We start from the raw sequence: 27160 nt of genomic DNA, 5'->3' as shown, positions 1-27160 counted from the left end.
ATGTATGAACATGTTGTAAAATGTTTGAATGGCTGTAACTGTCCCTCCAGACGCTGCCATTCCACTAGGGGAACAGATGTCTACTTCACCCGGTTCTAACACTCTCTTGAATAATGTTGAGAGTGCTCATGATTTTATGGTGGGTCTTGCAATATTTGTTTTTTTTCTTACAGCCACTTAGAGGCACATGAGAATTTCAACTTTCCTTTTTAAACAGTGTAATTTCCCTTGTAGTTGCAGAGGAAACCTTGAACTGTAGCCTGAATGAACCGTAAATGCTCAGAAACCAGGAGGCAAATAAAACCAACCAACATTTATGAGGTTTTAATCTCGTGATTTTGGGGCCCGGACTCCTGATTTGTGAATGGTTGGCATTGGCAACACATTCTCAGTGCCCAGCAGAACTTCGTAATGTAGAGTTAAGGTTGCCCAGCACTGGCTTGTGCCCTTCCAGAACATGGAGGGTGGCTAAATTCAAACTTCTGAAAACCAGGAAATAAAGAGTTCAGGTAATGTGTCCCACAAGAGGCCCCCCACAACCTTCATTCTCCCCACTTTGAGTGATGCCCCAGCCTGAAGGTTTTGGGCAATGAATTTGCCCTGGTTTTTTGAGGAAGCGGTGATAGTGAGAGGTGCAATATTAAGGGATCCCAATGAGGAGACATGACGGGGTTCTTGGACACATCTCACTGCCCCACAGCTACTGTCCTCTTCCTGGCTCCTCTATGCCCCCAGTAGGGCTAGAGGGGCCATGGGGAGAAGAGGCGGTAGGCGATGGGCTCTGGGGAGTGCATCTACCAGCTGGATGCAGGAAAGGGGAAGGGCAGGGAGACCCAAGCCAGGTCTACACTAGGAGCCCTTTTCGAGTATCTACACCTTTATGCTATGCTGGCAAAGCACTCCTAGAGTGGATGCAGCTTATACTGGCAAAACTGAGCTTTCACCAGTATAACTTATTCCAGGCCTGTCCCACCTCCTCCCAGCAATGTAACTGCATCTACATGGGGGCTTTTGCCAGCACTGCTCTGTTGGGCAGGGATCACATCTCATCGCTCCTCTGGCTGGCAGTGCTGTGCTGGCAGAAGTTTTTAGTGTAGACTTGACCCCAGAGTGCCTATTCCACATCAGGGGCTAGCACAGGGGGAAGGGCTCTGCACACCTGTCTGCAGCATGCAGGTTCGTTGGGGTGTGACAAGGTCTGTTCACCTCAGTAGAATGTTCTCAGTTAAATGAGAACCACACGGAGAATGCAGTCTGAAACAATAGTTCTGAGGCATGAACTGCCCCATTCATCTCTGGTTCTTCTCTTCCCCTCTCTCCCAGTTTCAGCACTATGGATATTTGGCATACACTGAGCATGGCCGTTCTCCCCAACCCCTCAGCCCTGATCTGAGCACTGGGGGTTTGTCTTCATGTATGCAGCTGTGTCACTGTAGTACTTCAGGCCATGTCTACACTACCACTTACGTCGCGCAGGGGTGTGAAAAAAACAACCCCCTGAGTGACCTAAGTTTCACTGGCATATCCACTTGGGTTCACTGCGCGATGTTGGTGGGAGATGCTTTCTGCAAACATTTAGGTACAAAGAAGGTAGGCCATACTTATAGGATGAGGGATTCTATCTTAGGAGGCGGTGACTCTGAAAAAGACTTGGGAGTCATGCTGGGTAATGAGCTGAACATGAGCTTCCAGAGCGATACTATGCCAAAAAGGACTAATGTGGTCTTTGGATGCATAAGCAGGGGAATCTTGAGTAGGATTAGGGAGGTTCTTGCCGCTGGAATCCTGTGTACAGTTCTGGTGTCCACAGTTCAAGAAGGATGTTGATAAATTGGAGAGAGGTCAGAGAAGAGCTACAAGAATGATTCAAAAATATGCCTTATAGTGATAGACTCAGGGCTTGTCTACACTTGAAATGCTCCTCAGCTGCAATACTGTAGCTGTGCCACTCTAGCACTTCAGTGTAGACACTACCTACACCAGCGGGAGGGGTCCTCCTATAAGCATAGGTAATCCATCTCCTTGAAAGATGGCAGCTAGGTTGATAGAAGAATGCTTCCATCGACCTAGTGCTGTCTACACTGGGGGTTAGGTTGGCTTAATTACGCTGGTTGGGGTGTGGATTTTTCATGCCTCTGAGCAACATAGCTGGATCAACCTAACTTTTAGTGCAGACCAGGCTTCAAGGAACTCAATCTATTTAGCTTTACAAAGAGAAGGTTAAGAGGTGACTTGATCACAATCTATTAGTATCTACATGATGTGAGATTGGAGGGAGGTCTCAAGTGGGGTTCCACAGTTATCTGTTCTGTGTCTGGTGTTGTTTAACATCTTTATTAATGGCCTGGATGTAGAAATAGAGAGCATACTGATCAAATTTGCAGATGACACAAAGCTGGGGAGAGGGGGGGATTACTAACACTTTGGTGGATAATCTAAAATTCAGAGGATTCTAGCCCAATATATGGAGAACTGGGCTATAGACAACAAAATGAAATTCAACAGAGACAAATATAAGGTGCCTCACTTAGGGAAGAAAAACTAAATGTACAAATACAGAATGGGGGATAACTGGCTTGGCAGCTGCACTGCTGAGAAGGATCTGGGAGTTGTGGTGGATCCCAACCTCAACATGAGTCAACAATGAGATGCTGTTGCAAAAAAACAAATACAAATTTGGGTTGCATTAACAGAGGCATAGCATGTCCCTTCTCCAGCTCCTATGTGGAGGCGCAGCCAGGCGGCTCTGCACGCTGCTCCGTCCACAGGCACCGCCCCTGCAGCTCCCACTGAAGCACCGGAGGGGGCCATTGGAGCTGGGCTATTGGAGCGCGTAGGAATCCGAGGGGGGCTTGGAGCGCGTGGAGCGGCCCCAACAATGTGCCCCGGCTGGAGCCCCGGAGCGGGGCAAGGTCCAGACCCTGCTCCCCAGCTGGAGCTCGAGGGCCAGCTTAAAGCAGCTGGCAGGTCGGATCCGGCCCGCGGGCCGTAGTTTGCCCACCCCTGTTTTAGATACAACAAATCCTGCATCTTGGCAAGGGATTAGACTAGATTACTCTTGTGGTCCCTTCTAACACTATGGTTCTATGATTGTACATGGGGAACAAATACTTGATAATGGCCCCTTCAAGAAGTGTAGGATATAACACGATCCAAAGGCTGGAAGTTGAAGCTAAACAAATTCAGACCGGAAATAAGGTACAAGTTTTTAACTGTGAGGGTAATTAACCATTGGAACAATTTACCAAGGTGTTATGGTACATTGTCCTTCATTGGCAAATTTGAAATCAGGCTTGGATGTTTTTCTAAAAGATCTGCTCTAGTTCAAACAGGAGTTAATTCAGGGAAGTCCTCTGGCCTGTGCTATGCTGGAGATATAGGATAATAGATGATCACAATGGTCCCTTCTGGCCTTGAAATCCATAAATCTATGTATTTATGACCATTTTAAAAGCAGCTAATTTTTGAGGGGGAGCTGTATTTCAGGAATCTCAACTAAATTTCCTTAAGTTTGCACCATAGTATACCCCAGCTTCTGTGGTGGTGCACATCACTATTCAAGACAATTTCCCTATGCAGGTGGACTTTTAGAGCACTTTCAAACATTGGTTCTGGTGTGTCTCCACTTTGCCTGCGCTTTGGGCAAAGCTTCCCTGATTGCCCGGCAGAAGCAATAATATGCATGCCACACATTCTCAGAAAATTCACATTGTGCAAGGAGTGGAAATCACAGTCTTTGGGTCCTGCTTAGATTCAAAGATTTACTGCATGGTCCCCAGCTGCAACGTGAATTGAGCTCCTCCTCCGGTAGTCACCACACAGCACTGTTCCCAGGCACACCAATCTCATGGCACATGTGCAAATCACTTTTATTGGTGCACATCCCTGAGAAGTGAGACAGACCCTCTCATTATTTTTTTAAGTATTGCTTCCCATACCTGGAACTAGGTGCCTGATGGTCACTGAGGTCAAATCTGATGAGTGAGGACACTGTGAGGCAGATCAAGGCCATAGTTTCAGCTAAAGATGTGTGCAATAAAGCATTAAAAGACTGTGAGAATAGAGTGACAGGTCCATTTTTCCAGGGTATCTCTGGAACCCCTTACCCAAATGACCCCAAATTTGGCACCAATAACTCAAAACCAATCCCCAATAAGGCATGCCAGTTTTCAAAACAAATGGAATATACATGTGGATTTTAGAGCACTTTGAAACACTGGCTCTTAACATGACAGCTTGGGTCAAACCTTAACTTTGGAGACACTAACACTCTTATATCATAAGCGTCTAATCCTTTTATGCATGTATGCTAAGCTATTTTGACTCAATAAGATCATGTGTAAGTTCCACTTGTTAATTATATATTGTATAAAAAACTGTTTGCTCCAATTTTGTTGGATTTTAATTCCATTGTGTTTCTTTTACTCTGGTACCATTAGATATGGTAAAGAACAGCATTCAAATGGCCTCCTCTGGTCCAGGTCACTATTTTATGTAGCTGCTACTTTTCATGCTGCGTCTCTTCCTTTCTTTCCCCTTTCTGAGAGAGCTGGTGTGGTAACCTTGCCCAGAACCCTTAAAGACAGATGTTCACGGCAGCCTGTGATCCCATGAATATCCTTTATTAACATTATTATATTTATAAACATAATAGACTTGGGAGCTTAATATACATAGTAATAGATAAGGAGTACTTGTGGCGCCTTAGAGACGAACCAATTTAGTGAGCTACAGCTGAGCTGTAGCTCACGAAAGCTCATGCTCAAATAAATGGGTTAGTCTCTAAGGTGCCACAAGTACTCCTTTTCTTTTTGCGAATACAGACTAACACGGCTGTTACTCTGAAACCTGTCATAGTAATAGACGAGGTTGGCTGTGCTAATTGTATGGCTCCATCCTGCTTTGTGTCTCAGTCAGTAGCTTCCCTTGGTTTCCAAGCAGGGTGTATCAAATACCAATTATGTGACCATTTGAAAGGAAGTGTCACTGGTAACTGAGTCCCCAGGGCTGTATGCAGGAAATGGCAGCAATCTGACAATGGCAACCTCATCCTTTCAGTGTGTGTGTCTCTCTCCCCATCAAAGGGCCTAATCCTGCACCACTGAAGTCAGTGGGAATTCAGGGGTGCAGAATTGGAGTGAATGGCCTTAACAGAGAAGATGGAGCCTTGATGACTAAGTGTCTCTGCTGACTGAGGGCCCTGAGCACAAAGGCTCCTGGAAATGAACGATTGCTCCATGCATCAGCTTCATAGGGTTTTGGGTGAGGTCTCAACAGACAGACTTTTTTCTATGTATCATATCGCTCCTGACATTTGAGCTGTCAGGTGGACTGTGGTGAATAGAGGAATAGGCAATGGATGAGCATCATTGAAATGTCACCAGCTTTAAAAAACTTCAGTAAAATTGCAATTCACAGTTCTTGTCTTTAAACTCAGCCTGTAACTCAGGTCCCCATGCTGAACTCTCTCTAGAAAGCATATCATTGCACTGTTTTATTGTGAGCAGGGCAGCGCAGGGAGGCAGGTTGGGAAAGAAGGTAAAAAGCTGAAAAACATTGCTGCAACAGGCTGTTTTCTTAAGTTCCTGCATCTAACCAACCTTACCCTGAAATTTTCTTCACCCCCTTGGCTCTGGGATTTATGACAAGCTGCAGTAACCTCAGACATGCAAGGACACGTGCACTCTGGTTAATAAGTTCCACATTACCGGTCGAAAAGAATGCTTCAGCCATGCACATGCTGGAAGTTTGTCAAACATCAGCAGGACGGACAACTGCATGTGCTAGTTTTAGGACTCAGTCCTTCTCCCATAGTAAATTCTCCACTGACTTCTCTGGGAGCAGGAACAGGATCAAGATTGGATTTTTTTTAAAAAGATCTACTCTAATCACAATGGTTCCTTCTGACTTTAGAATTACGAATGAGGCCCCTGATGAACAAAGTTGTTTGCTGCCCCATCCCTCCCATGGCATTTCTATCCTCTGTATTCATGCAGCAAGTACAGTATGGGCAGTGGCAGCAGAAACTTCCCCAGGGGGCAGGGGGCAATAGCAATAGCTCAGTGGTTTGGGCATTGGCCTGCTAAACTCAGGGTTGTGAGTTCAATCCTTGAGGGGGCCATTTAGGGATCTGGGGCAAAAATTGGTGATTAGTCTTGCTTTGAGCAGGGGGTTGGACTAGATGACCTCCTGAGGTCCCTTCCAACCCTGAGATTCTATGAATACCCCCAGCCAATATGGCTCAGCCCTGACTGTGAGACATCTCTGTGGGTGAGAGCGGGGTCCTATCTTCGTGCTCCCCTTCAGAACTTGGTCCCTCTATTCAGGCTGCCAACATATGAGCCAAGTAGTGCCAACCATAATGGTGTTTTTCGTGCTGTGAACTCTGCTCCAAGATGTGGACTAAGTCCCAGGAACCTAGTGTCATACAGGGCATGGAACACCAGACCTTGTCTGTTTCATTATTTCCACTAAGAAATAATTGCTATGTGCAAAAAGTGTCATGTGAGTGATTTTCTTAACTCCCCTCTGGGTAAGTGTAAGAAACAAGCCTGAGATGATGCAGACTATATGTTACTTTTCTGATGAGGGGAGTCATATTTCCGATGGCCAGTCAGAGTCTCTTTAGTGGTCACATATGTTTATTAATTCAATAAGTTTAAAATGTATTACAACTGAAAACGGGGGAACCTCCAAACGTGGAGGTTTAGTTCAATAAGTGTCTGATTCTTCACATACAATGAGCCAAATGTCCTTTCAGTCATGTGACTTATTTTAGATTAAGGAAAACAACATCAGGAAAGAACAGTATGTGCATCTCCTTTGCTACAGATTGTGAATAAACTGTGGCTACTGACAAGCAGAGTTCCCAAGTATAAAGGTGCAGAGTGCACAGGAAACAGCCATGGTAGTTTGAAGTGATACAGACCACAGAAGTCTTCTCATACTATGTTTGGCCTTCTGCAGGTTCAACATTATGGTGATAGATGTTAGAAAAAAATCCTAAAATAGTTTCTTTCAGCTTTTACTTCTGGAAGAAACCAGGATGGGCACAGAGGTAGCAAGATTGTGGAAGATATCAGAAATATTTGTCACCAGAAATGATTTTGAGTTAATTTCAGTTCATTTGATGTAATGCTTGGGATGTTTTCTTATTTTTTCCAGCACAGTTGGCCCATCCCTTGATACAGTCTGCGAACCCTACCTTGGCCATACCTCCATCTTTGCTTGCCTGCATTGAAACACCCACTCTCCAAAACTTCTCCTTGAGTTGCCCCTTTGTCTCCCTCCCCTTCTTTCAGCTCTATGCTGGCTCTTATACTCCCCCACTTTGTCCATGCTTCTCCCTCTCCTTCAGATCCCTCCTGCAAAGCCTTTTAAGCATGATCACTGCAAAATCCATGCACCTCAGTGAGCATGGTGCATATGTGTGTGCACGTGCTGTGATGGCTGTGTCTGAGATAGTCTTTACAGCACAATGCCTGTCTTGTTAGGTTTCTGTTGCTCTAGACCACCAGTTGGCGCTCAGTAAATAATAATAGTTGAGAGAAGACACTGCAGGGGACCCTCTCACTGATGGGGAAGGAGAGACTTTGGGAACAGACAGTAGTGCCTTCTAATAGCTCTGCCCAGATTTCCCCAGCTCCTGCAGAGTGGCTCATTCTCTGCAGTGTCTGGGAGACAGGTTACTAATCTGCCAGCTTGCTCTCTGGCTGTAGTGATTCAGTTCTGCAAGTCTCCAGAGTTCAAAAGTTGTGAGTTGGGCCTCCAAAATTTCAAAATAAACATGTTGGGTTATTTTATTTGCCTTCTAGAGGTTGAACCTTTAGGGGCTCGTGTTTTCAAGCTTCGCTTGTGCAGTCATGACCAATATAAAGTTACTTCTCACACACACACAAAGCAGCAGGGGGGCAGAGGCCAGGTAATCACCTAACTCCAGAAGCTGAGCTTTCAGAAAACAGCAACCACCGTGAGACTTGCCAGGCCTGGGAAGCACAGCTGCCTGCTCAGAGCTAGGTCCTGACCTCTGAGTGTCCCACTGGTCCCGTGGGACACCCTGCGCAACCAGGAGCAGAGCACTACCTCAATCCTGCTGTTGGGAGGGGCTCAAACTGGTGCCCCCTAAATGACACTTAGGGGTGGCTGCCACTGGACGAGGGCCAGAGTCGGGGCTCATCTCTGGTGCCTTTCGCCGGGGCACCAGAATGATTCTGGATGTGCCCCGGCCCCGCTGGGTGAGCGCCCCTCCGCAGCCCGCTCCCCGCAGATCCTTGGGGGATGTTGCACCAGAGCCGCGCCTGCCTTGCACAACGTGGATGCGGAGTACGAGCTCTCCCACGCGGGCGGGGGCCACCTCGGCTCAGCCCCCTCCACGGAGCCAGTGCGAGCAGCGGCGAGGGGGCTGCTGCGGAGCGAGCCCCCCCAGCCCCGGCCGGGCAGGTGGGAAGCTGGCCCGGCCTGGTCCGGCCCGGCCCGGCCCGGCCCGAGCGTTCTCTGCGGATGCAGCTCGCTCGACTTCAATTGCAAACTTTCCTGGCTCGATTGCCATTGGCTGCGGCCCGGCCAATCACGAGCGCCCTTCGCAAACAATGCAACTTTTTTCCGTGCCCCGCTCGGAGCCCGGCTCCTGCGCTCAGGCTGTTTCGGGGCGAGCCCCTCCCGGAGCTGTCTCTGCGCCTGGCACGGGCTGGGGAGGCCGCCGCAGGTGTATCGGCCACGGAAAGCCCGGAGCGGAGCCGGGGCGCGGGGCTCGGAGCGCACGGGGATGGGCGGCGCTCAGCTTCTCGCTGGGTCCTGAGCGCTGCCGCGGGCCGCCTGAGCGGCGGGGCTGAGATCATGGCACCGAGGGAAGCCCCTTCGCCCTGCCCCTCCTCCAGCTGAAGGAGCAGCCGGCAGGAAGCAGCTGCCTGGATGCGAGAGCGGCCGAGCCCGGCTCTGACGCCCACTGCCTTGGCTGGAGATGGCTGAGTTGCCCCTCTGCCCCCGCTGACCCGCGGCCTGGGCTCCGGCAGCAGGCTCCATGCCAGGGCTACATCAGATGCTCAACACCATTTACGAGTCGGATTCTGTTTTCTCCCCAGATGGAATTAAAGGAGGAGAAGCGAGTGTGAGCTTGGCCCAAGGGAGCGGCGCCTCCAGCCAGAGTAAGTGATCCCCGCCTGTCCCTCGGGCCGGGCCGGGTGCAGAGAACCCGTGGGGCACTAGCATGGGTCGGAGCTCGCTGCGCCAGCAGAGCAGGGGGGGCTGCGCCCAGGCTTGGGATGCAGAGAAAAGGGAAATGAGAAAGGAGATTGAGCTATTTTTGCATCTCCCCACATGACTAGGCCCTGCGACATGCAATGGACTTAGTCAACCAGCCGCAGGGATTTCCTCTCCACGCCCCCTTTCCCCGCCCCGGCTTGAGAGGGAGGCCTTAAGCAGCTGAGCGGTGGGATTCCCTGGGTCCCATGTTCAGAGACGGGGTGGCTGGGTGTTCGTGGAAGTGGGGCAAGGTTTCTCTTCCCAAGAGCAGTCTGTCTGGTTGGGGTGTGTACCCTGCCATGACTCTCAGGGCTGCTGGTGTAATGGAGAGAGCCCAGTGCCTTAGATGGACAGTAGGCAAGTGATGGTTCCCCCTAGGGAAGATGAGTCCTACTTTGTCTGCACAGAGCAGGAGTTCTCGAAGCCAGGGCATCAGGAGGTCCCTTCACAGGTGGCTGTTGAGGGAGGCGCAGGCATCAAGTCTCTGCAAAGCAAAACATTGTAGGGTAATTTGAGGAACCCAGTCTAAGGCAAGCAGGATGTTTAACCCATCTGGAAATGAAGGAACAGGTCTTGTGGAGATTAGTTAGCTCTGCGTATGTCCTCCAGAGTCCTAACATCATAGCCTGTCTTCCTCAGATGAAGTTGGTCAGTATCTGATGCAGGATACTGCAGAATCATCCAGTCCCATCCTGCATGATGCTAGTGTGAGTTTAAGTCTGGGGGTCTTGTTGTTCTGAGATACACAGTGTGCGGTGAGTGTCATGTCCACTCTCTGGTTCTGTGGTAGACTGTGCACTGCCATCTTGGTGTCAGATAAGTGCTGGGGATTGTGTGTGTGATGGCATCTCATGGTGTTTAAAACAAGACTCTTATGCCATTAACAGGAGGGTGGTGTTTGTACCCCTGGCAGGAAACTGCATTGGACATAGATGTAAGGGAATGTCCAGGTTAAGGAGTATCCAAGTGAGCCCAGTGCATCTCTGTCACCCTCCTGGATATGCTGGACCTAGAGAGTGGATAACGCCAAGGCTTGTTTATGCAGGACACTCAGGAAAGTTAAGACAAAGTAAGCTTGGAATCAAGAGTGGATGTTAAAGATCTGCTCTAGGAATTATTTTGGGGAAGTTCTATGGCCTGGGTTATCCAGGAGGTGAGACTAGAGATCACAATGGGCCCTTCTGCCCTTAGAATCTATGAACCTATAAGCTGTGATGTTAATGTGAATTAACCCCCTGGCTAATGCTGCAGTGAACTAAGGCCACTTCTGAATGAGAACATCCACATAGGAATTAATGTGTTTTAACTTCACAGCTTTGGTTAATTCATTTTAACTTTCCTGAGTGTCCCCATGTAGCCAAGCCCTAAGGCAGTTCACTAACTACACAAATATTGCCAACCCAAGTATTCAAAAACCATGACTAAGGGCCCCCCCAAATCAAGAGTACCTTAAAAATCATTATTTTAAAAAATAATAAATTTGGGTCTCTTTATTAGCTGTCTGGGTTTTTTTTAGCCTCCAGGAATCATATTTTCAAGTATTTCGATAACAACCATGAGGGCTAGAAACTTACACTTTTTTTTTTTAAAATGAAAGCTGATATTCTCATGTAATTATTTGACTGCCGGAGCTGGAGCTTTAAGGAGAAACATGAGCTCACGAAAGCTTATGTTCAAATAAATTTGTTAGTCTCTAAGGTGCCACAAGTCCTCCTTTTCTTTATGAGCTATCATGCGACTCACAATAAAATTGCAAGAGTTGGCCACACTGCAAAGTTGTATGTTACCTTCCTTGGACGTTTTGGCTGAGATGCCACTGTGATATTTTGTATAAAAAGGGACATGAGCAGTATATAGTACCTCAAAGCCTCCATAAGTGGCCATTTGTAGCCATGTTTGAGTCTTGTTGAGGTACCAGGCTGGGCCCATATGGGTGTTCGGAGCTGACTAGTGCGCAATATTGGTGGTACCCTTACCATAGGAGGTGTGTTTGGCTCTGTCTTGGGAACTGAAACGTCACTGTAGTGCCCTGGGCATCCAGACCTTGCTCTGCTTGACACTGTTGATGTTCCAGAAAAACTGAGCTTCCAGCACTTCCCACGTTAGCATGACTTTAGTGTGTAGAAAGGGGGATTTGGATAGATACTCTGCCCAGCCCTGTAACTAGGCTATATTCAGGGACTTCTACAGAAGTGGTGATGCTGTGCCATCTGGGCGAGGTTTGGCTCAGGTGTGTGTGTGCTGGGCAAGAATAGGGGCCACTTTATTTAGAGATCTAAATCTGCCCAGTGTGCTTGGAGCAGAGGAAGGAAGGGACTAGAGCTTGCACTAGGCACCCCTGGGCATCAGTGTAATGTGTTACTGTTAAGAACTCTCACCTTAGCACATGCAGCATCTTCTCTGAGACCTGAAACCCCAATGACATGTGCTGAAGTCAGAGGCACTGGCTGCATGGGAAGGAAAGGGCATCATCCTAAGAGGGAGCAGTGCTTCTTCGGACCTCCCACCCAGTCACCAATCTGGGGATTTAGAAATATCTGAAATTAACATCACTGCATGTGTGCCCTTCTCTGAGTTTGGGAGAACCAGAGACACTGCCGGCCCAAGCACCTGGGGTATGTAGCAGCACTAGGCAACTGAACATACTGTAGGTAGATTTCCTCTTGACCGACCTACTGTATAAAGGGTGCAGTGACTGCCCTTCAGGTGTGCTTTCCCTCTAGTCCCAGCTGTGTACTTTATTTCTGGGCCTGGGCAGGGAAGGGTGGGGCTCAAGTTCTGTGGAGATAAAAATGTGATGCTTATGACCAGATGTGTGCAGAGCTCTTCGGCCTGGAAACCACAGGCTTTCTTGGAAGATTTCCAGTACTTCCTGATTTGGGCTGAGCCACTCCTGGGATTTCAGCATTTCCTATTCAGCTGCCTGATGTGAGTAGGAAGCAAGAGAGTGAAAACAAAACAGCAGTCAGATAGTTTGCATGTCAGAAAAAGTTTGGGGCTTTGGTTTGAATCTGAGGAAGGGGGTCAGGGCAGTTTAGATCTTATCAGCAGAGATTTCTGACCTTGTTAATATCTCCTGTTGGTTAATATCTTACAAGCTTCAAATGTGTAAAGGGCACAAAGCCATTCCATGCAGCCACATATTCCCAGCTCTCTTATCCTGGGGTGGGGTGGGGGCCACGCATGTGCATGCGTGTGCACACTCTTTCCACTTGTTTCTTACACCAGCTTGTTGCATCTTGCCTGAATTTAGACTGGAAGCTCTCCAGGGCAGGGACTGTCTCTTATTGTGTGCTTGCACAGTGCCCAGCAGAGTGGAGTCCTGATCTGCTCTGGAGCCTTTCAGTGGTTCTAGAATACAGATACTACATAATAATATCCGAACTAGTATCCAGACCTAGACTTGGTCTGCACTACCAAACTATGTCAGTATAACTATGTCACTCAGGAGTCTGGGACTCAGCACCCTGAGTGACACAGTTATACTGACCTAACCCCAAGTGTAGACAGTGTTTTATGTCAATGACATAGCTGATGCCTTTTGGGGAGGTGGAGTACTTACGCTTGGTATGCTGCATAGGTAGCATCTTCACTAAGCCCTACAGCAGTGCAGTTGCAATGCTGTAAGTGTAGATAAGCCTTTAGTAATGAGCCTTCTCCGCTCAGATGAGTTTGTGGGTCTGGATTTGCATTTTGCTTTTTGGGAATTCAGATCAGTTTTGTTGCTAGAGCAGAGGCCTCAGTGCTTGGATTTTTGGCTCTCAATTGTATGTTTACATTTCAGAACGCTTAAAATAAAACCCTAGATTTGTGTCTGATATGGGGAGCTTGGTCTTGTCTCTATCAAGGAGCTGAAGTTGTTCTAGTCAGAGCCATTTGGTGCTGGATGACTCGAGTCCAGTGCTTGTGGTAATGTCTGTGGGGATGTGAATGGCACTGCTAATCGCTTATTGGTTAGTTGGCATGAGTGAAAGGTGGTGTAATTTACACACATGGGGGTGGAGCACAAAGAGCGTCTCACAGGAGAATGTGATCACCATCCCCAAGAATTCACGCATCATGAGTCAGGCTCCAAAAATCATGAGATTTTTTAAAATACTGGAGCCTTTGGGGTGCATGCTCTCAAGCTTTTTCCTCTAGTCAGGAGGGATAGAAACACTTTTTTTTTTTTAAATGAAAGTTGAGATTCCCATGTAACCCCCTGAATCCAGCATGGTGCTTTAGGAGGAACTCCATAACCCATGAGTCTTATGAATAAAATCATCAGTTGGCAGCATTGCAGAGAGTGCAAGATAAAGCAGCTCCGTGCATCTTGTCAGTCTGGTTCCCTCCTGTCGGTTGCCTTCTCTGCTACACCCTCAGCCTCCCGCCACAGTGGAGTGTACATTCCATCAGCTTTCACTCACTCTGTCTCGTAACACACCACCATTTGTATCCCCTTTTCCTGCTGTGCAGGGGGAAGGGAATGTGTCTCCACTCTGATCCGGTGCAGATTGGGCCATGAGGTGAGACATGTTCAGCTTGGTGAGAGCTGGATTTTTGCCCAAACTCTGATGTGAGATGCTGTGCTGATGCTATCCCATCTCGGGGAGCAAGAGCCTGCTCTTGCAGTGGGGTCAGTCTTGGCCACTTAAGACTCTTGTCTCATTTCTAGCTCCTATGATTCCTTTCTGTGCTCCCCTACCTCCCTGATTCTCAGCATCCAGGGTCTGGAATTGTCCTCTTGTCCGAAGACTTGTTTTTCTGATCTGGTTTGTTACCCATTGCTCTTCCCAGCCTGGACAGGCTCCTCTGCCTCTGGCCATGTGTCTGGTCTCTGCTCTGAGCTCTGCCACCCCATCACTGTGTAGCGTTCAGTCCACCACCAGCCACCGGGGATAAGAAGGGGAGCCAGCCAGTGCAGAATGGGTAGGTGAGTCACTCCTGTGAGCAGTTGTGTTCAGAGCACTTCCCAGGGTCTGTGTTTCATTATCTTGCTGTACTCCCTGAAGTCCTGAGCCAAGATGCCTCTTTTCCTGTCACAGGCCTTGTTTGCTGTGTGCATATTAACCACATCTTTGCTGTATTTCTCATGCAGTTGGTTACCATGGGAAAGTGAGCAAAAGCTGAACGAGAATATCGTGGCCTGGTTGAGTCTGAAAAGCCTCATCACAGCTGGGTGGCCCTGCCTCAGAATGTGCAGCTGTCTTTGACTGAAGAATCAAAAGGGTTCAAAGCCAATATGTTACATCCAGTTCTGCATTTTCAGCTTTCCTCACAATGGGTTTGACTGGCCTCCCGTAGGGAAGGAGCACAGGGCAGCTCACTGCCCGTCTCACTTATAGACCCACCCAAAACAATAAAGAGGATCCAGAAGCTAAGCTGTTGGCTGCCAACTGTATATGGCACATCCACAGCATTAGAGTGTGAAAGCCCTCTAAAACTACAGGACACAAGGTAAAAGTGGTGGTTCCATCCTGGTGCTGCTCTTGAGCTGCCATGACAGTAGCTGTGGGGGCGGGGATATTCTATGACCTGAATGCTGTTGGAATGGGGTGGAAAATGGGCAACAGCAATGAAAAAGTGCTGGCTGAATTTACTGCTAATAGGTAGGAGATCCAGTGGCAGCTGGGCCTGGAGTCTACTGAGTGCATCAGTTCTCTATAGCCTTCCTAGAGTGACAGTTTTTATGTGCGTTGTCTGGGGTAGTGGGGAGGGAAACCATCATGATGGTTCCTTGGGGACATGCAGCCCTCAGAGGAAGTGTCAGGGACTCCAGCTGGGGGCAGTGTCTGTGAATGTCTCCTGTGACTCTAATACTTGGATGAAAGAGCTTTGCATTTTGTGTTTAACTACAAACTTCTTTTCTGTTCAACCAAGTGCAGAGAAATGGGGTTAGGAACCTGCTTATTTAATAGTTATATAGTGGTAGCACCTAGAGACTAGCCAGTTTAGGACCCATTGTGCTACACACTGTATAAACCTATAGCAAACAATAATCCTTTCCTAGAAGAGCTTAAAGTGTAGGGCAGGTCTATGCTTAAAACGCTGCAGTGGGGTCACTGTAGTTCTTCAGTGAAGATGCTATCTACACTGATGGGAGAGTTTCTTCCATTGATATAGTTAATCCACTTTCTCACAAGGCTATGAAGTAGCTATGTCGATGGGAGAATTCTCTTGTCAGTTTAGTGCTGTTTACACCGGGGGTTAGGTCAGTTTAATGAGTTGCTCGGGGGCTGGATTTTTCGCCCTCCTGAGCGATGTAGTTATACTGACCTACTTTCCTAGTGTAGACCTGGCGTAAAAGACAAGACCTAGCAGGTGAGTGAGAAAAACAGTTCCTTCATGGGAATGCAGAGGCAGAAATGAGAGCCCAGGGAGGAGAGCAGAGTAGAGTCCCCTGGGGTAGGGGCTGGCAGCTGTGTCTCTGTTTCTGCCTTTAACTGGGAGCTCACACTGCTCTGGGGAATGGTCTCCCAGACTTCCCAGCAGTGCCTTATCCAGCAGTTGCTAACCCCACAATGAAGGTGCATTGGGAACACGCGAGACTACTGTTTACTAAGCAGGACACAACCTCTGAGGTTCAACTTTAGCCATAACAAATGGAGCTGGTATGCTTGGGTGGCTCCCTGTTCCATTACTCATGTTATAAATAGTAGCTGGAACCCAGGTGACAGGCTGTTAATTGGCCTTGGAAAATTCCTAAATGCATCTAGGAGAGTTGGTGCTGACCAAGAGCAAGTTAACCCTTGGCAGATTGGGTTTGGAGGCAGCATCTGCTCTGGCCTGTTCTGCTCTGGTGAGGCAGAAGTACCAGTAAATAAATCACTAAGAGGATGGAAGTGCAGTGCCATGTATTCCAGTCGTGCTGCCCCTGCTGTGCGCTGCCCTCACTGCCCTCTCACACCAAGTCACAGTCCTGCAGATTCTTTCTCCCAAAATTCTCCTCCCCATGAGTGTTGGGATCCAACATCAGATGCTCCTAAGCACCGTTATCACTGGAGGGCCTGGCCTGGTGCTAGTGTTTTTTTTCTTTTTTTCTTGCTAAGAACAACATCTTAAACGTTTAATCCTTTCTTTACAGGTTACCTAGACCACTTTCGATTAAGAAAACTGTAGAAAGTTAGTAACAGCCACAAGTTAACACCAAAAGTGGCACTTGTCAATTTTCCATAGAGTCCTGCTTTGTGGTGTGTCTGAAATGCACTGCTCCGGATCTTCCAACACATGTTGCTGACATCAGTTGTGTCAGATTTTAGTCCACTGGTCCCTTTTCACCATATTTCTGTGTAAACTCTTCAACGTTCTTACAGAATTTTTTATGGTCCTTAGAGTATTCTTCAGGTAGGTCAGCCCGAAAGGGGTGCTCGGGCTGAGGGTCATTCACCAGTAATCCAGAGGGCATGGATTACTTGGTCAGTTTTGGTTGCTGGCTTCCAGTTTTCAGCACTAATTACTGGCAGACAAACCTGCCCCTTTTAATCGATGATAGGGTGATAGATCTAGTTGTTAGAAGGCAGGACTGATGCAACTGGACTATCAATGATGAAGCTTCACAACTTCTCCAGCTGGTTTCTGGTCTGTCCTTAATCCCCGCTTGTTAAGGGGATTAGGGAGGCTGGGCACCATCATTTAACTACAAGCACAATTATCTCTCTCTCCCTCCTTTGTCTGACTGTCTTGTCAACTAACTGTATCTCTCATGCTGCCTGTGGAGCATCTGGCACAGTGGGACACTCTAGATGCTACTGTAATGCAAATTCATATTAATAAAAGTGCTATCCAAGGGTCTCTTTTTCTTTTCCTGTATGTTGCTATTATTATGGGTACCCCGGTAGTGTCTAGGACTTCCAGTGTTCTGGGTGCTGCACAGACATATACACTATAAAAGAGGTATGGCAATGATCTCACATGGTTCAGGATAAGTGCAAATCAGGCCCAGAGACTTTTGAGGGAGAGGGTGTAAATTCTAGGAGGAGATGAGGGAGCTGGGAAAGAAAGGGAGTGATTGATTGAATGGGTGGGGCCAGGGAGGTCACTGAGTGGGCATCATGCAGTTGGAAGTCTGTGTTTACAGTGTTTTAGAAAGGGTATAAATATCCAGGAGCCTGATGCCTCTCATAAGAGTAACTCCTATTGGATGAAGTCATGGGAGCTGTACATACCTGGAGAGGGGGAGTTGGGCATTTGCACTGGTTTCCAGATTTCAAGAGATTTTGTTATTTACTTCGGCAGAGAAGGTGAAGCTTAACACACCTCAGTATTTTGGGAGCACTGGGCTCCCAGCAAAAGCTGCTTTATTTGAGGAGCTAATGTGACGTGGCTTTTAGTTTTCAAGCTTTTAGCCATCCAGCACTCATTGGGTGTGGCTATTCAGCACCACTGGTTTGCTCTGGCACTTCACAAACATGGTCCTAGCCCTGAAGAGCTTACAAACTGTGACCCCTATCCTGGCAGAATCCCAGTGGATCAGGTTGAAAGATCAGAGTAGAATAATCTCCTCATCCTAGTGGCCGACGTGGAAATGAGTTCTTAGAATCAGTGCTGGGTGGTGTGTGGTGCTGAATCTTCCAGCTGTGAGGAACCCCTGGCTGGCTCTGCTCTGCTTTGCTGGGTTAGTCATCTTTCTCTCTCTCTGACTAGAAGGGAACTTGGATGTGGAGTGTGTCCCCTAGTGGTGTTTCAAGGAGGGATATTTACACAGACCTGTCAACTAATTGGTTATTCTCAAGCGGTACCCCCATAATGACTGTTTCTGCCATTGGACCTTTCTTCTAGCTTTAATTGTCTTAAGCGGCCATTCAAAGGGACAATGAAAATAAGTTGCCTCATGGAGGGAGCGGTGGTAATGGATGTAGAGCAGGAGTACACACGATTGTTTGGAGAGGTCTCATGAGGCAGGAGGATGTTCAGTAAAGATGGACTCTTGGGCAGGTGTCACCAGGGGCCCCAGCAGGGCAGGTTGTGGATGCTGTAGTGCCCTGGAGTCTGTTTGGGCACATTGCATTGCCCTGTTTCTGTTTTGACATCTCCGCTCAGGAATTGTAAAGGCAGGAGCTCTGTCCATTGCCCCACAAACTGGACAGAGTCAATGCTAACTAGGACCTAATGGGCTCCTTCTGAAGGTCTTGCAAGTTCTGAGCTGAGCAGAGTTTATTTTGGGTGAACCACAGTTGCATGGTGCAGTTCCTGCATTCTTCATGCTAGGGTGGAGCCAGTAAGGGGGCCAATCTTGGCTTGTAAAACTTGTCGTCAGATCCAGCTCTCTGCTGTGGCCTCCAGCTCTCCATGCAGGCTCCTTCTGCCTGAGGGATTGTTTGCTAAAACCATCTGAGTTACAATTTAAAACAAAACAATCCGTCCTCTCCCCTTCTGTGGAGGGGACAGGTGAGTAGCTTGTTGTCCTTTAACCTGACTCCCAGCTCTAGCCTTCCCCTGAGAAGCCATGTTCCCCAGCTACTGCGGCCTCTCATCAAAGTCCATCCAAACCAAACAGGACCTAATTTTTGCCCAGAAGTGCTGTCCTTTGGGGTGCAGTCGGGTCAGGTCTGTAATTTTGTGTCTTAGTGAAGGGGACATTTCTCAATGAGCCACCAGTAGCTTTAGGAACTGGCTCAGTGACCAATCTGAGTAGTAGTGGATTATTTACTACTGGGCCCAGATCTAGGTGATATGTCCACTCCAACCAACTCCTTTCCAAATTTTCTGGTTGCATATTATGTATAGGGTGAGATACTCATCCCTTTAGCAACCATTGGCAAGGGAATTTCAGCTACATGCTGCTGCCATCATTCTCATGCAGTGCTCTCTGCTCTCTGATCCATCAAATTCCCTATTCCTGCCATCAGTGTGGAAGCTCCTCATATAGGGAGTGGGAGGGACAGACAGACCAAGCTGTCTGGATCAGGAACTCTTTTCTGTGTTCATACAGCATCTGGCACTGTGGGTCCCGATCCATGACAAGGGCTGCTAGCTGCTACTGTAATACAGATAATAAATAACTTAATCAGTTCTGTTTTTCTTCTGCCACTAAAGCCTGTTTTTGGCAGGCTGTCTAGAATTATGTGCATGTGTGTGTAATTCCACATGGTTATGGAGTTATATCAGATAGAATCATAGAATATCAGGGTTGGAAGGGACCCCAGAAGGTCATCTAGTCCAACCCCCTGCTCGAAGCAGGACCAATTCCCAGTTAAATCATCCCAGCCAGGGCTTTGTCAAGCCTGACCTTAAAAACCTCTAAGGAAGGAGATTCTACCACCTCCCTAGGTAACGCATTCCAGTGTTTCACCACCCTCTTAGTGAAAAAGTTTTTCCTAATATCCAATCTAAACCTCCCCCACTGCAACTTGAGACCATTACTCCTCGTTCTGTCATCTGCTACCATTGAGAACAGTCTAGAGCCATCCTCTTTGGAACCCCCTTTCAGGTAGTTGAAAGCAGCTATCAAATCCCCCCTCATTCTTCTCTTCTGCAGGCTAAACAATCCCAGCTCCCTCAGCCTCTCCTCATAACTCATGTGTTCCAGTCCCCTAATCATTTTTGTTGCCCTTCGCTGGACTCTCTCCAATTTATCCACATCCTTCTTGAAGTGTGGGGCCCAAAACTGGACACAGTACTCCAGATGAGGCCTCACCAATGTCGAATAGAGGGGAACGATCACGTCCCTCGATCTGCTCGCTATGCCCCTACTTATACATCCCAAAATGCCATTGGCCTTCTTGTCAACAAGGGCACACTGCTGACTCATATCCAGCTTCTCGTCCACTGTCACCCCTAGGTCCTTTTCCGCAGAACTGCTGCCTAGCCATTCGGTCCCTAGTCTGTAGCTGTGCATTGGGTTCTTCCGTCCTAAGTGCAGGACCCTGCACTTATCCTTATTGAACCTCATCAGATTTCTTTTGGCCCAATCCTCCAATTTGTCTAGGTCCTTCTGTATCCTATCCCTCCCCTCCAGCGTATCTACCACTCCTCCCAGTTTAGTATCATCCACAAATTTGCTGAGAGTGCAATCCACACCATCCTCCAGATCATTTATGAAGATATTGAACAAAACCGGCCCCAGGACCGACCCTTGGGGCACTCCACTTGATACCGGCTGCAAACCAGACATGGAGCCATTGATCACTACCCGTTGAGCCCGACAATCTAGCCAGCTTTCTACCCACCTTATAGTGCATTCATCCAGCCCATACTTCCTTAACTTGCTGACAAGAATACTGTGGGAGACCGTGTCAAAAGCTTTGCTAAAGTCAAGAAACAATACATCCACTGCTTTCCCTTCATCCACAGAACCAGTAATCTCATCATAAAAGGCGATTAGATTAGTCAGGCATGACCTTCCCTTGGTGAATCCATGCTGGCTGTTCCTGATCACTTTCCTCTCATGCAAGTGCTTCAGGATTGATTCTTTGAGGACCTGCTCCATGATTTTTCCAGGGACTGAGGTGAGGCTGACTGGCCTGTAGTTCCCAGGATCCTCCTCCTTCCCTTTTTTAAAGATTGGCACTACATTAGCCTTTTTCCAGTCATCCGGGACTTCCCCGGTTCGCCACGAGTTTTCAAAGATAATGGCCAATGGCTCTGCAATCACAGCCGCCAATTCCTTCAGCACTCTCAGATGCAACTTGTCAGGCCCCATGGACTTGTGCACGTCCAGCTTTTCTAAATAGTCCCTAACCACCTCTATCTCCACAGAGGGCTGGCCATCTCTTCCCCATTTTGTGATGCCCAGCGCAGCAGTCTGGGAGCTGACCTTGTTAGTGAAAACAGAGGCAAAAAAAGCATTGAGTACATTAGCTTTTTCCACATCCTCTGTCACTAGGTTGCCTCCCTCATTCAGTAAGGGGCCCACACATTCCTTGGCTTTCTTCTTGTTGCCAACATACCTGAAGAAACCCTTCTTGTTACTCTTGACATCTCTGGCTAGCTGCAGCTCCAGGTGCGATTTGGCCCTCCTGATATCATTCCTACATGCCCGAGCAATATTTTTATACTCTTCCCTGGTCATATGTCCTACCTTCCACTTCTTGTAAGCTTCTTTTTTATGTTTAAGATCCGCTAGGATTTCACCATTAAGCCAAGCTGGTCGCCTGCCATATTTACTATTCTTTCGACTCATTGGGATGGTTTGTCCCTGTAACCTCAACAGGGATTCCTTGAAATACAGCCAGCTCTCCTGGACTCCTTTCCCCTTCAAGATGTGTCCACTCATGTGCTTAGTGCACACATGACAAAGGTGTGTGCAGGTGGCAGTGTCTGTGTACTTGTGTTTGTTATTCACTGCTTCTTTTAATACCTCAGGAAGTGAGTGAAATAAAGAGAGATCCAGTCTTGGTATGGACTTTCAGTCCCTCTCTGGCCCCCTGCCCCTCCTCTTCCCTGAGTCCTTGGCCCCTGCTTCTTGTCTTCCCCACAAGGCCTTGCCCCCTGACCTGGCCGAAAGCTGGAGCCGGGCCATGTAAGAGCTGCCCAGGGAACCCAGGCCATTGTGGGGAACCCCAGACCCTCCGCCTGCCCTGGGCGGGGGGCTGGGGTGCCCGAGAGCAGCCCCTGGCCTGTGTCCCTGCCCCCAGGCATGCCACCCAGGGATTAGGGTCTTATGGTGATGGGGAGATTAATGCCCACCTCAGCCTCCCCCACCACTGGGAAGCAGCTGGCACCACCCCAAGCCTTGGGTAGGCACCGCAGGGAATTCAGGACGAATGTTCCCGGGGTCATTCAGCCGGGGACCGGGACTTGAAATGTACATTTTGGGACTGTCCCTCCCAATTTGCTAGGGTGGTCACTCTAGCTTAAGCACTCTGGTGGATGGGAGCTGAAGTGGTGGCTTATGGGCAGAATAACTGAGGGGAGGCCAGGACTGTGGCTAGCAGGTAGATCCCCTCACCCCCAAACTGGAAACAGTTTTTTTTTTTTGCTTATGTGCTCTCCCCTGTGTCTGAGCTCCCCAAAACATCAACCATAGGCAGTGTGGGATTCACTCCCCCCACTATCTCTCTGCTATAAGTCTCAGCTCTGCTCACCTCCTGCAATGAGCAGTCAGTGCCGCCTCCCTCCCCAGCTCACAGGCCTCCCTGCTCCCCCACCCCTCACCTTTCTCACTCCCAGGGTGCCTCTTTCCTCCACGGTCACAACCCCTTCCCTGCGGCCTCCTGGCAACCTCAGGTTGGCCAGCCCCTCCCCCTCTGCCTTGGCTCCCCCGGGGGCTGGGGTGGGGTTTGGTGCTGGTGCTGCCCCTGCACTTGCACCTTTGGTTCTGGAACGGCAGTCGGGAGCTCCCAGCTAGCTCTGCCCTTTTCGGGGGGAAGAGTCCTCTGAGGGGCTAGAGGCTGCCAGCCCAAGGTGTCCTTAGCTGTCCCTCCCAAGACTTCACTGTGGGGCTGCTGCACCGAAGGCGCTATGGACCTGACTTTCTCTGAGCTGGGGAACAAAGAGCTTGCTGGCAAGAGGCTAACGCTGTGGGCTTGTCCTGCTGCAGCCAGCTTCTTGTAGTTAAAGATGCTGTTAGAGTAAATGCCTGTATGTTCCCTCTCTCCCTCTGTCCAGATAGGGGCCCCCTTCCCCCACACCCATGTGATATTCTTCCTCTCTTTCCTCCCCCCATGCTTCCCTCCCACCCCATCTTTGGGAATTTTCTCTTCTCTTCCTCCCTCCCTCCCTCTTTGGAGGAATATCCCTCATTTCCTTACACGGGACAGCAGGAGCCCAAGTCTGCAGGCTCAGTGGTGGCAGGGAGGCTGGGGTGCTGGGGCAGAGCAAGGTGACTGAAGAGTGGCTACTTGACAGCTGGCAGCTCAGTGGCTTCTGCCCAGAGCCAGAAAGGCTGTGGGTTGGGTCCCTTGGAAACTCATGGGATGAGTTGGGGGTTGGAAGGAAGGGCCCTGGGGCTGGATCAAGCCTGCAGGTCCTGTGTTCGGTATCCTGCTCTGGGCACGGCCAGCCCCTTCCTGTCATGAGTGCATGTTGTGGTACTGCATTGAAGAGCTACAGTTTCCCTGCCCCGGCCCCCACCCATTCCCCCCTTCACCTCCTGCTGCTTTTGTCCATTGTGCTGTGGGAGAAAAGGTTTGCTAGAAGGGTGCTGTGTGTGTCTAATGCAGTAATGGAGAGTCTCTCGTTGGTGGGACTATCCGCTGTGCCCTTCACTGATTGCTCCTGTGCCTGGAATCCAGTGCTGGATCTTTCCCTGAAATCAACCAGGGTCAGGCCTGGTCTACACTTAACATTTAGGTCGACATAGCTATGGCACTCAGGGGTGTGAAAAATCCTGGTGTGTCCAGGTGTAGACACAGCTAGGTAGATGGAAGAATGCTTTTGTTGACCTAGCTTTGTTGGGCAGGTGTTGTTTCTGCAGTGATGGAAAATCTTCCATCGCTGTAGGTTGTGTCTAGGCTGGGCGGTTACGTTGGCATAGCTACAGCACTGTAGCTGTGCTGCTTTCGTTCCTGTAGTGCAGACGTGGCCTCAGATCCAGGCCCGTGGTTCCCTCCTATAGGAAGGACTGGTCCTACAGTGACAGGCTGTCACAGCGCATCCCAAACCCAGTCCCTGCAATGCTTCTGTGTCAAAGAAGCACACACAATGGCAACAGCTCCACCTAAGTGCCTAAGCCTATCCATGGCTTTTAGTGAGGTTACAGATGTGTCACATACAGCTTCCTCCTTATGTCCTGTTATGTCATTCTGTCCCACCAGCCAAATGTGCCTGAAATAGCTGCCAATCCTGGCAGGTTTTGTTTCATAGACTGCTTCTATTCTTAGCTCACTGGTTAGTTGAGCAAGCCACGTTGCCCAATAGTCATGCATTCAAGACTGTAGGGAGAAAAGATAGTGAATTATGCCCCATACAAAATTTTTGCTTAAATTTCATAACAATTCTAAATTGAAATATGTGCATATCCCTACCCAGCAATCTCAAACTTGCAAACATTGTGCTCCTTCAGCTAGGGAGCCGCAAACACACAAGTGTGAAATAAGAGCCTTGGAGGTTGGCGTGTAGCCTCAGCCAGACACAGATAAAAATGACCCAAGAGGATATGTCACTCTTTGCTGAATGGTCTGTCACTTCTGAGCCAGCTTCTGCTATCAGATGTGGTCGTGCTGCTGGATCGACTGGATGTATGCATGGCATGATGCGAGCCATAATGGATGTAGGGGATGAAAGACAGATTCCCAGTAGTGGGACCGGGTGCATGTTATTCAGTGTAGGATTTTGCAGCAAGGCTCAGGATGTTTGCCTCGTTAGTGATATCTGTCACTTACTGGAAGTTTATTCCTGGATGGTTAGCATTTGTGACTTCTCTTCTCTGGCATGGCTTGTACAGAACCATAGAATATCAGGGTTGGAAGGGACCTCAGGAGGTTATCTAGTCCAACCCCCTGCTCAAAGCAGGACCAATCCCCAACTAAATCATCCCAGCCAGGGCTTTGTCAAGCCTGACCTTAAAAACTTCTAAGGAAGGAGATTCCACCACCTCCCTAGGTAACACATTCCAGTGCTTCACCACCCTCCTAGTGAAAAAGTTTTTCCTAATATCCAACCTAAACCTCCCCCACTGCAACTAGAGAGTATTACTCCTTGTTTTGTCATCTGCTACCACTGAGAACAGTCCAGATCTATCCTCTTTGGAACCCCCTTTCAGGTAGTTGAAAGCAGCTATCAAATCCCCCCTCATTCTTCTCTTCCGCAGACTAAACAATCCCAGTTCCCTCAGCCTCTCCTTATAAATCACGTGTTCCAGTCCCCTAATCATTTTTGTTGCCCTCCACTGGACTCTCTCCAATTTATCCACATCTTTCTTGTAGTGTGGGGCCCAAAACTGGACACAGTACTCCAGATGAGGCCTCACCAATGTCGAATAGAGGGGAACGATCACGTCCCTCGATCTGCTGGCAATGTCCCTACTTATACAGCCCAAAATGCCATTAGCCTTCTTGGCAAGAAGGGCACACTGTTGATTCATATCCAGCTTCTCATCCACTGTAACCCCTAGGTCCTTTTCTGCAGAACTGCTGCCGAGCCATTCGGTCCCTAGTCTGTAGCGGTGCCTGGGATTCTTCCGTCCTAAGTGCAGGACTCTGCACTTGTCCTTGTTGAACCTCATCAGATTTCTTTTGGCCCAATCCTCTAATTTGTCTAGATCCCTCTGTATCCTATCCCTACCCTCCAGCATATCTACCACTCCTCCCAGTTTAGTGTCATCTGCAAACTTGCTGAGGGTGCAGTCCACGCCATCCTCCAGACCATTAATGAAGATACCCCAGAGGACTAGTCACAACTGACCTGGTTGAAAGTACTCCTATGGGCTGTGATGTATGCAAGGAGGCATTCTGTGCACAGGAGACTAAATTAAGGTGCAGGGATAGAAGTCATGTTTGTGAGCCATAATAACTTCTGACACAGGAAGTTTGAAATCCACGTCCCATTGGGTTCGTGCAGATGATCTGTGCTAACTGATGGCGCTGAACGCAGGACCATTGATGAACCACTGCTGGTTCAGAGTGATCCATATCTTTCCTTGGAGGTCTGACTCTGGCTCTGAGGCGGTGATGAGGACGTTGGAGAAGGACGCCTGCCAGGAGAGATTGGAGCCAATCTGCTTTGCTAACAGTTGATTAACGTGTTTCACACAAATGAGTTGTAAAATCTGTTCTTTGGGGCTCCTCTGGCATTGTTGCTGTACTATGGACCAGATTTTTCAAGAGCTCAGCAACTGTGAATGGGCTCTTTTGAAAATCTAACCACTTATTTTGGTGCCTAAATGGGAATTGAGCTCTTCTGAAAATGTGGTCCTAACTGGTTTATCAGGTAGATCCACAATAGAGGTTTTTGCTGTAAACTCAGAGGTACAAAACCTCTCTCTAAGGGTATGTCTTCACTAGCAATGTTAAAGCAGTGCCACACTGTCTACACTGTCACTTTATAACACTGAAACTTGCAGTGCTCAGGGGTGTGTTTTTTCACACCCCTGAGCAAGAAAGTTTACCCCGCTGTAAAGTGGCAGTGTAGACAAGGCCTAAGTGTTCCCTTGTGGCTGGGGAGATGGATCCCACGGACTGTGCTTCTTAAGGGTCTGGAGTATTTGATAAGATCAGAAGTGAGTCCAGCCACCACAGCAGGATTCAAATGCACAGTTTACTGCAGTTGAAATTCTTTCACTGGATGCTTGAGAGTTTGGAGGCTGTCAGAGATCAAAGCCACCACACAGCAGTGTCAAAGGTCATCTGTCAAAGGTAATCTTTGAAGGCGTTCCCTGCCTATTTCCTCCCAAATGCCTTGGGCTCTATTTCTCAATACAGAACTGCTTCTTCTGGAGTCTTGTATATGCTCCGTGGCAAGTGGGAAGGGATAAAAGGGGCTTTCTTTCCAGTGCAGCACCGCAGAGCAGGGAGGCAGAGTGCAGTTCTGAAGGGGCTGTGGGAAGAGGCTCCGTTGTTCAAACTTCTTTTAACACATTTCCTTCCAGTAACAAAAGTGCAAACTGGCTGGAGTGAACTCCACTCCCTCTTTCAGTCTGTTACAATACTGGGGTTACAGTAGGGACTTCTGTACACACACTCTGGCCTGTTCTGTTTGTAGGTGGAAAGCTCTTTTTTTTTTTTCCTCCCCCCTAAAGGTGGAATCCACACCAGAGGGGCTTTTCAGTGGATGGCGAGTTGTTTTCTATCTTGGAGCTAGCATTTGTGTGAAACCCTTATATGATAAATGTATTTCTTTAATCTTATTTGTATTTATGTAGCACCGAGAGTGTCACAACTGAGATCGGAGCCCCATTATGCTAGGCACTGCACAGACCCATGGTAGGAGACAGTCACTTTATTGTCAGGTCAGGTTTCCTGGGAAGTTGTTTCCTGGTGAGAGGCTTAGTGTTTCTATTGCACAGGTTTTTTTCAGGGTGTGTGAAAATGGGAGCTGTGAAAAATGCTTTTGGCAAATTCCC

General features: G+C 48.5%; 1 protein-coding gene across 4 annotated transcripts in view; it reads left to right on the top strand.

The window, feature by feature from the left end:
- Positions 1-27160, top strand: part of HDAC7 (histone deacetylase 7) — a 240554-nt gene that overhangs the window by 98382 nt on the left and 115012 nt on the right. For 3 of the 4 annotated variants that reach the window (XM_078849470.1, XM_078849469.1, XM_073318373.1), the window contains exon 1: positions 8620-9143. In XM_078849470.1, the coding sequence (XP_078705596.1) occupies positions 9020-9143 (124 nt within the window). In that variant the 5' untranslated portion in view covers positions 8620-9019. Of the gene's footprint in view, positions 1-8619; positions 9144-27160 lie in introns of those variants that run through there. The other variant, XM_073318375.1, reaches the window with a different exon arrangement.

The sequence above is a fragment of the Lepidochelys kempii genome, chromosome 20, assembly GCF_965140285.1.
Source record: "Lepidochelys kempii isolate rLepKem1 chromosome 20, rLepKem1.hap1, whole genome shotgun sequence".
In the NCBI taxonomy this organism is placed as follows: domain Eukaryota; kingdom Metazoa; phylum Chordata; order Testudines; family Cheloniidae; genus Lepidochelys; species Lepidochelys kempii.
Note: the sequence above shows the minus strand (reverse complement) of the source record. Positions and strands in the feature narration are given on the sequence as shown.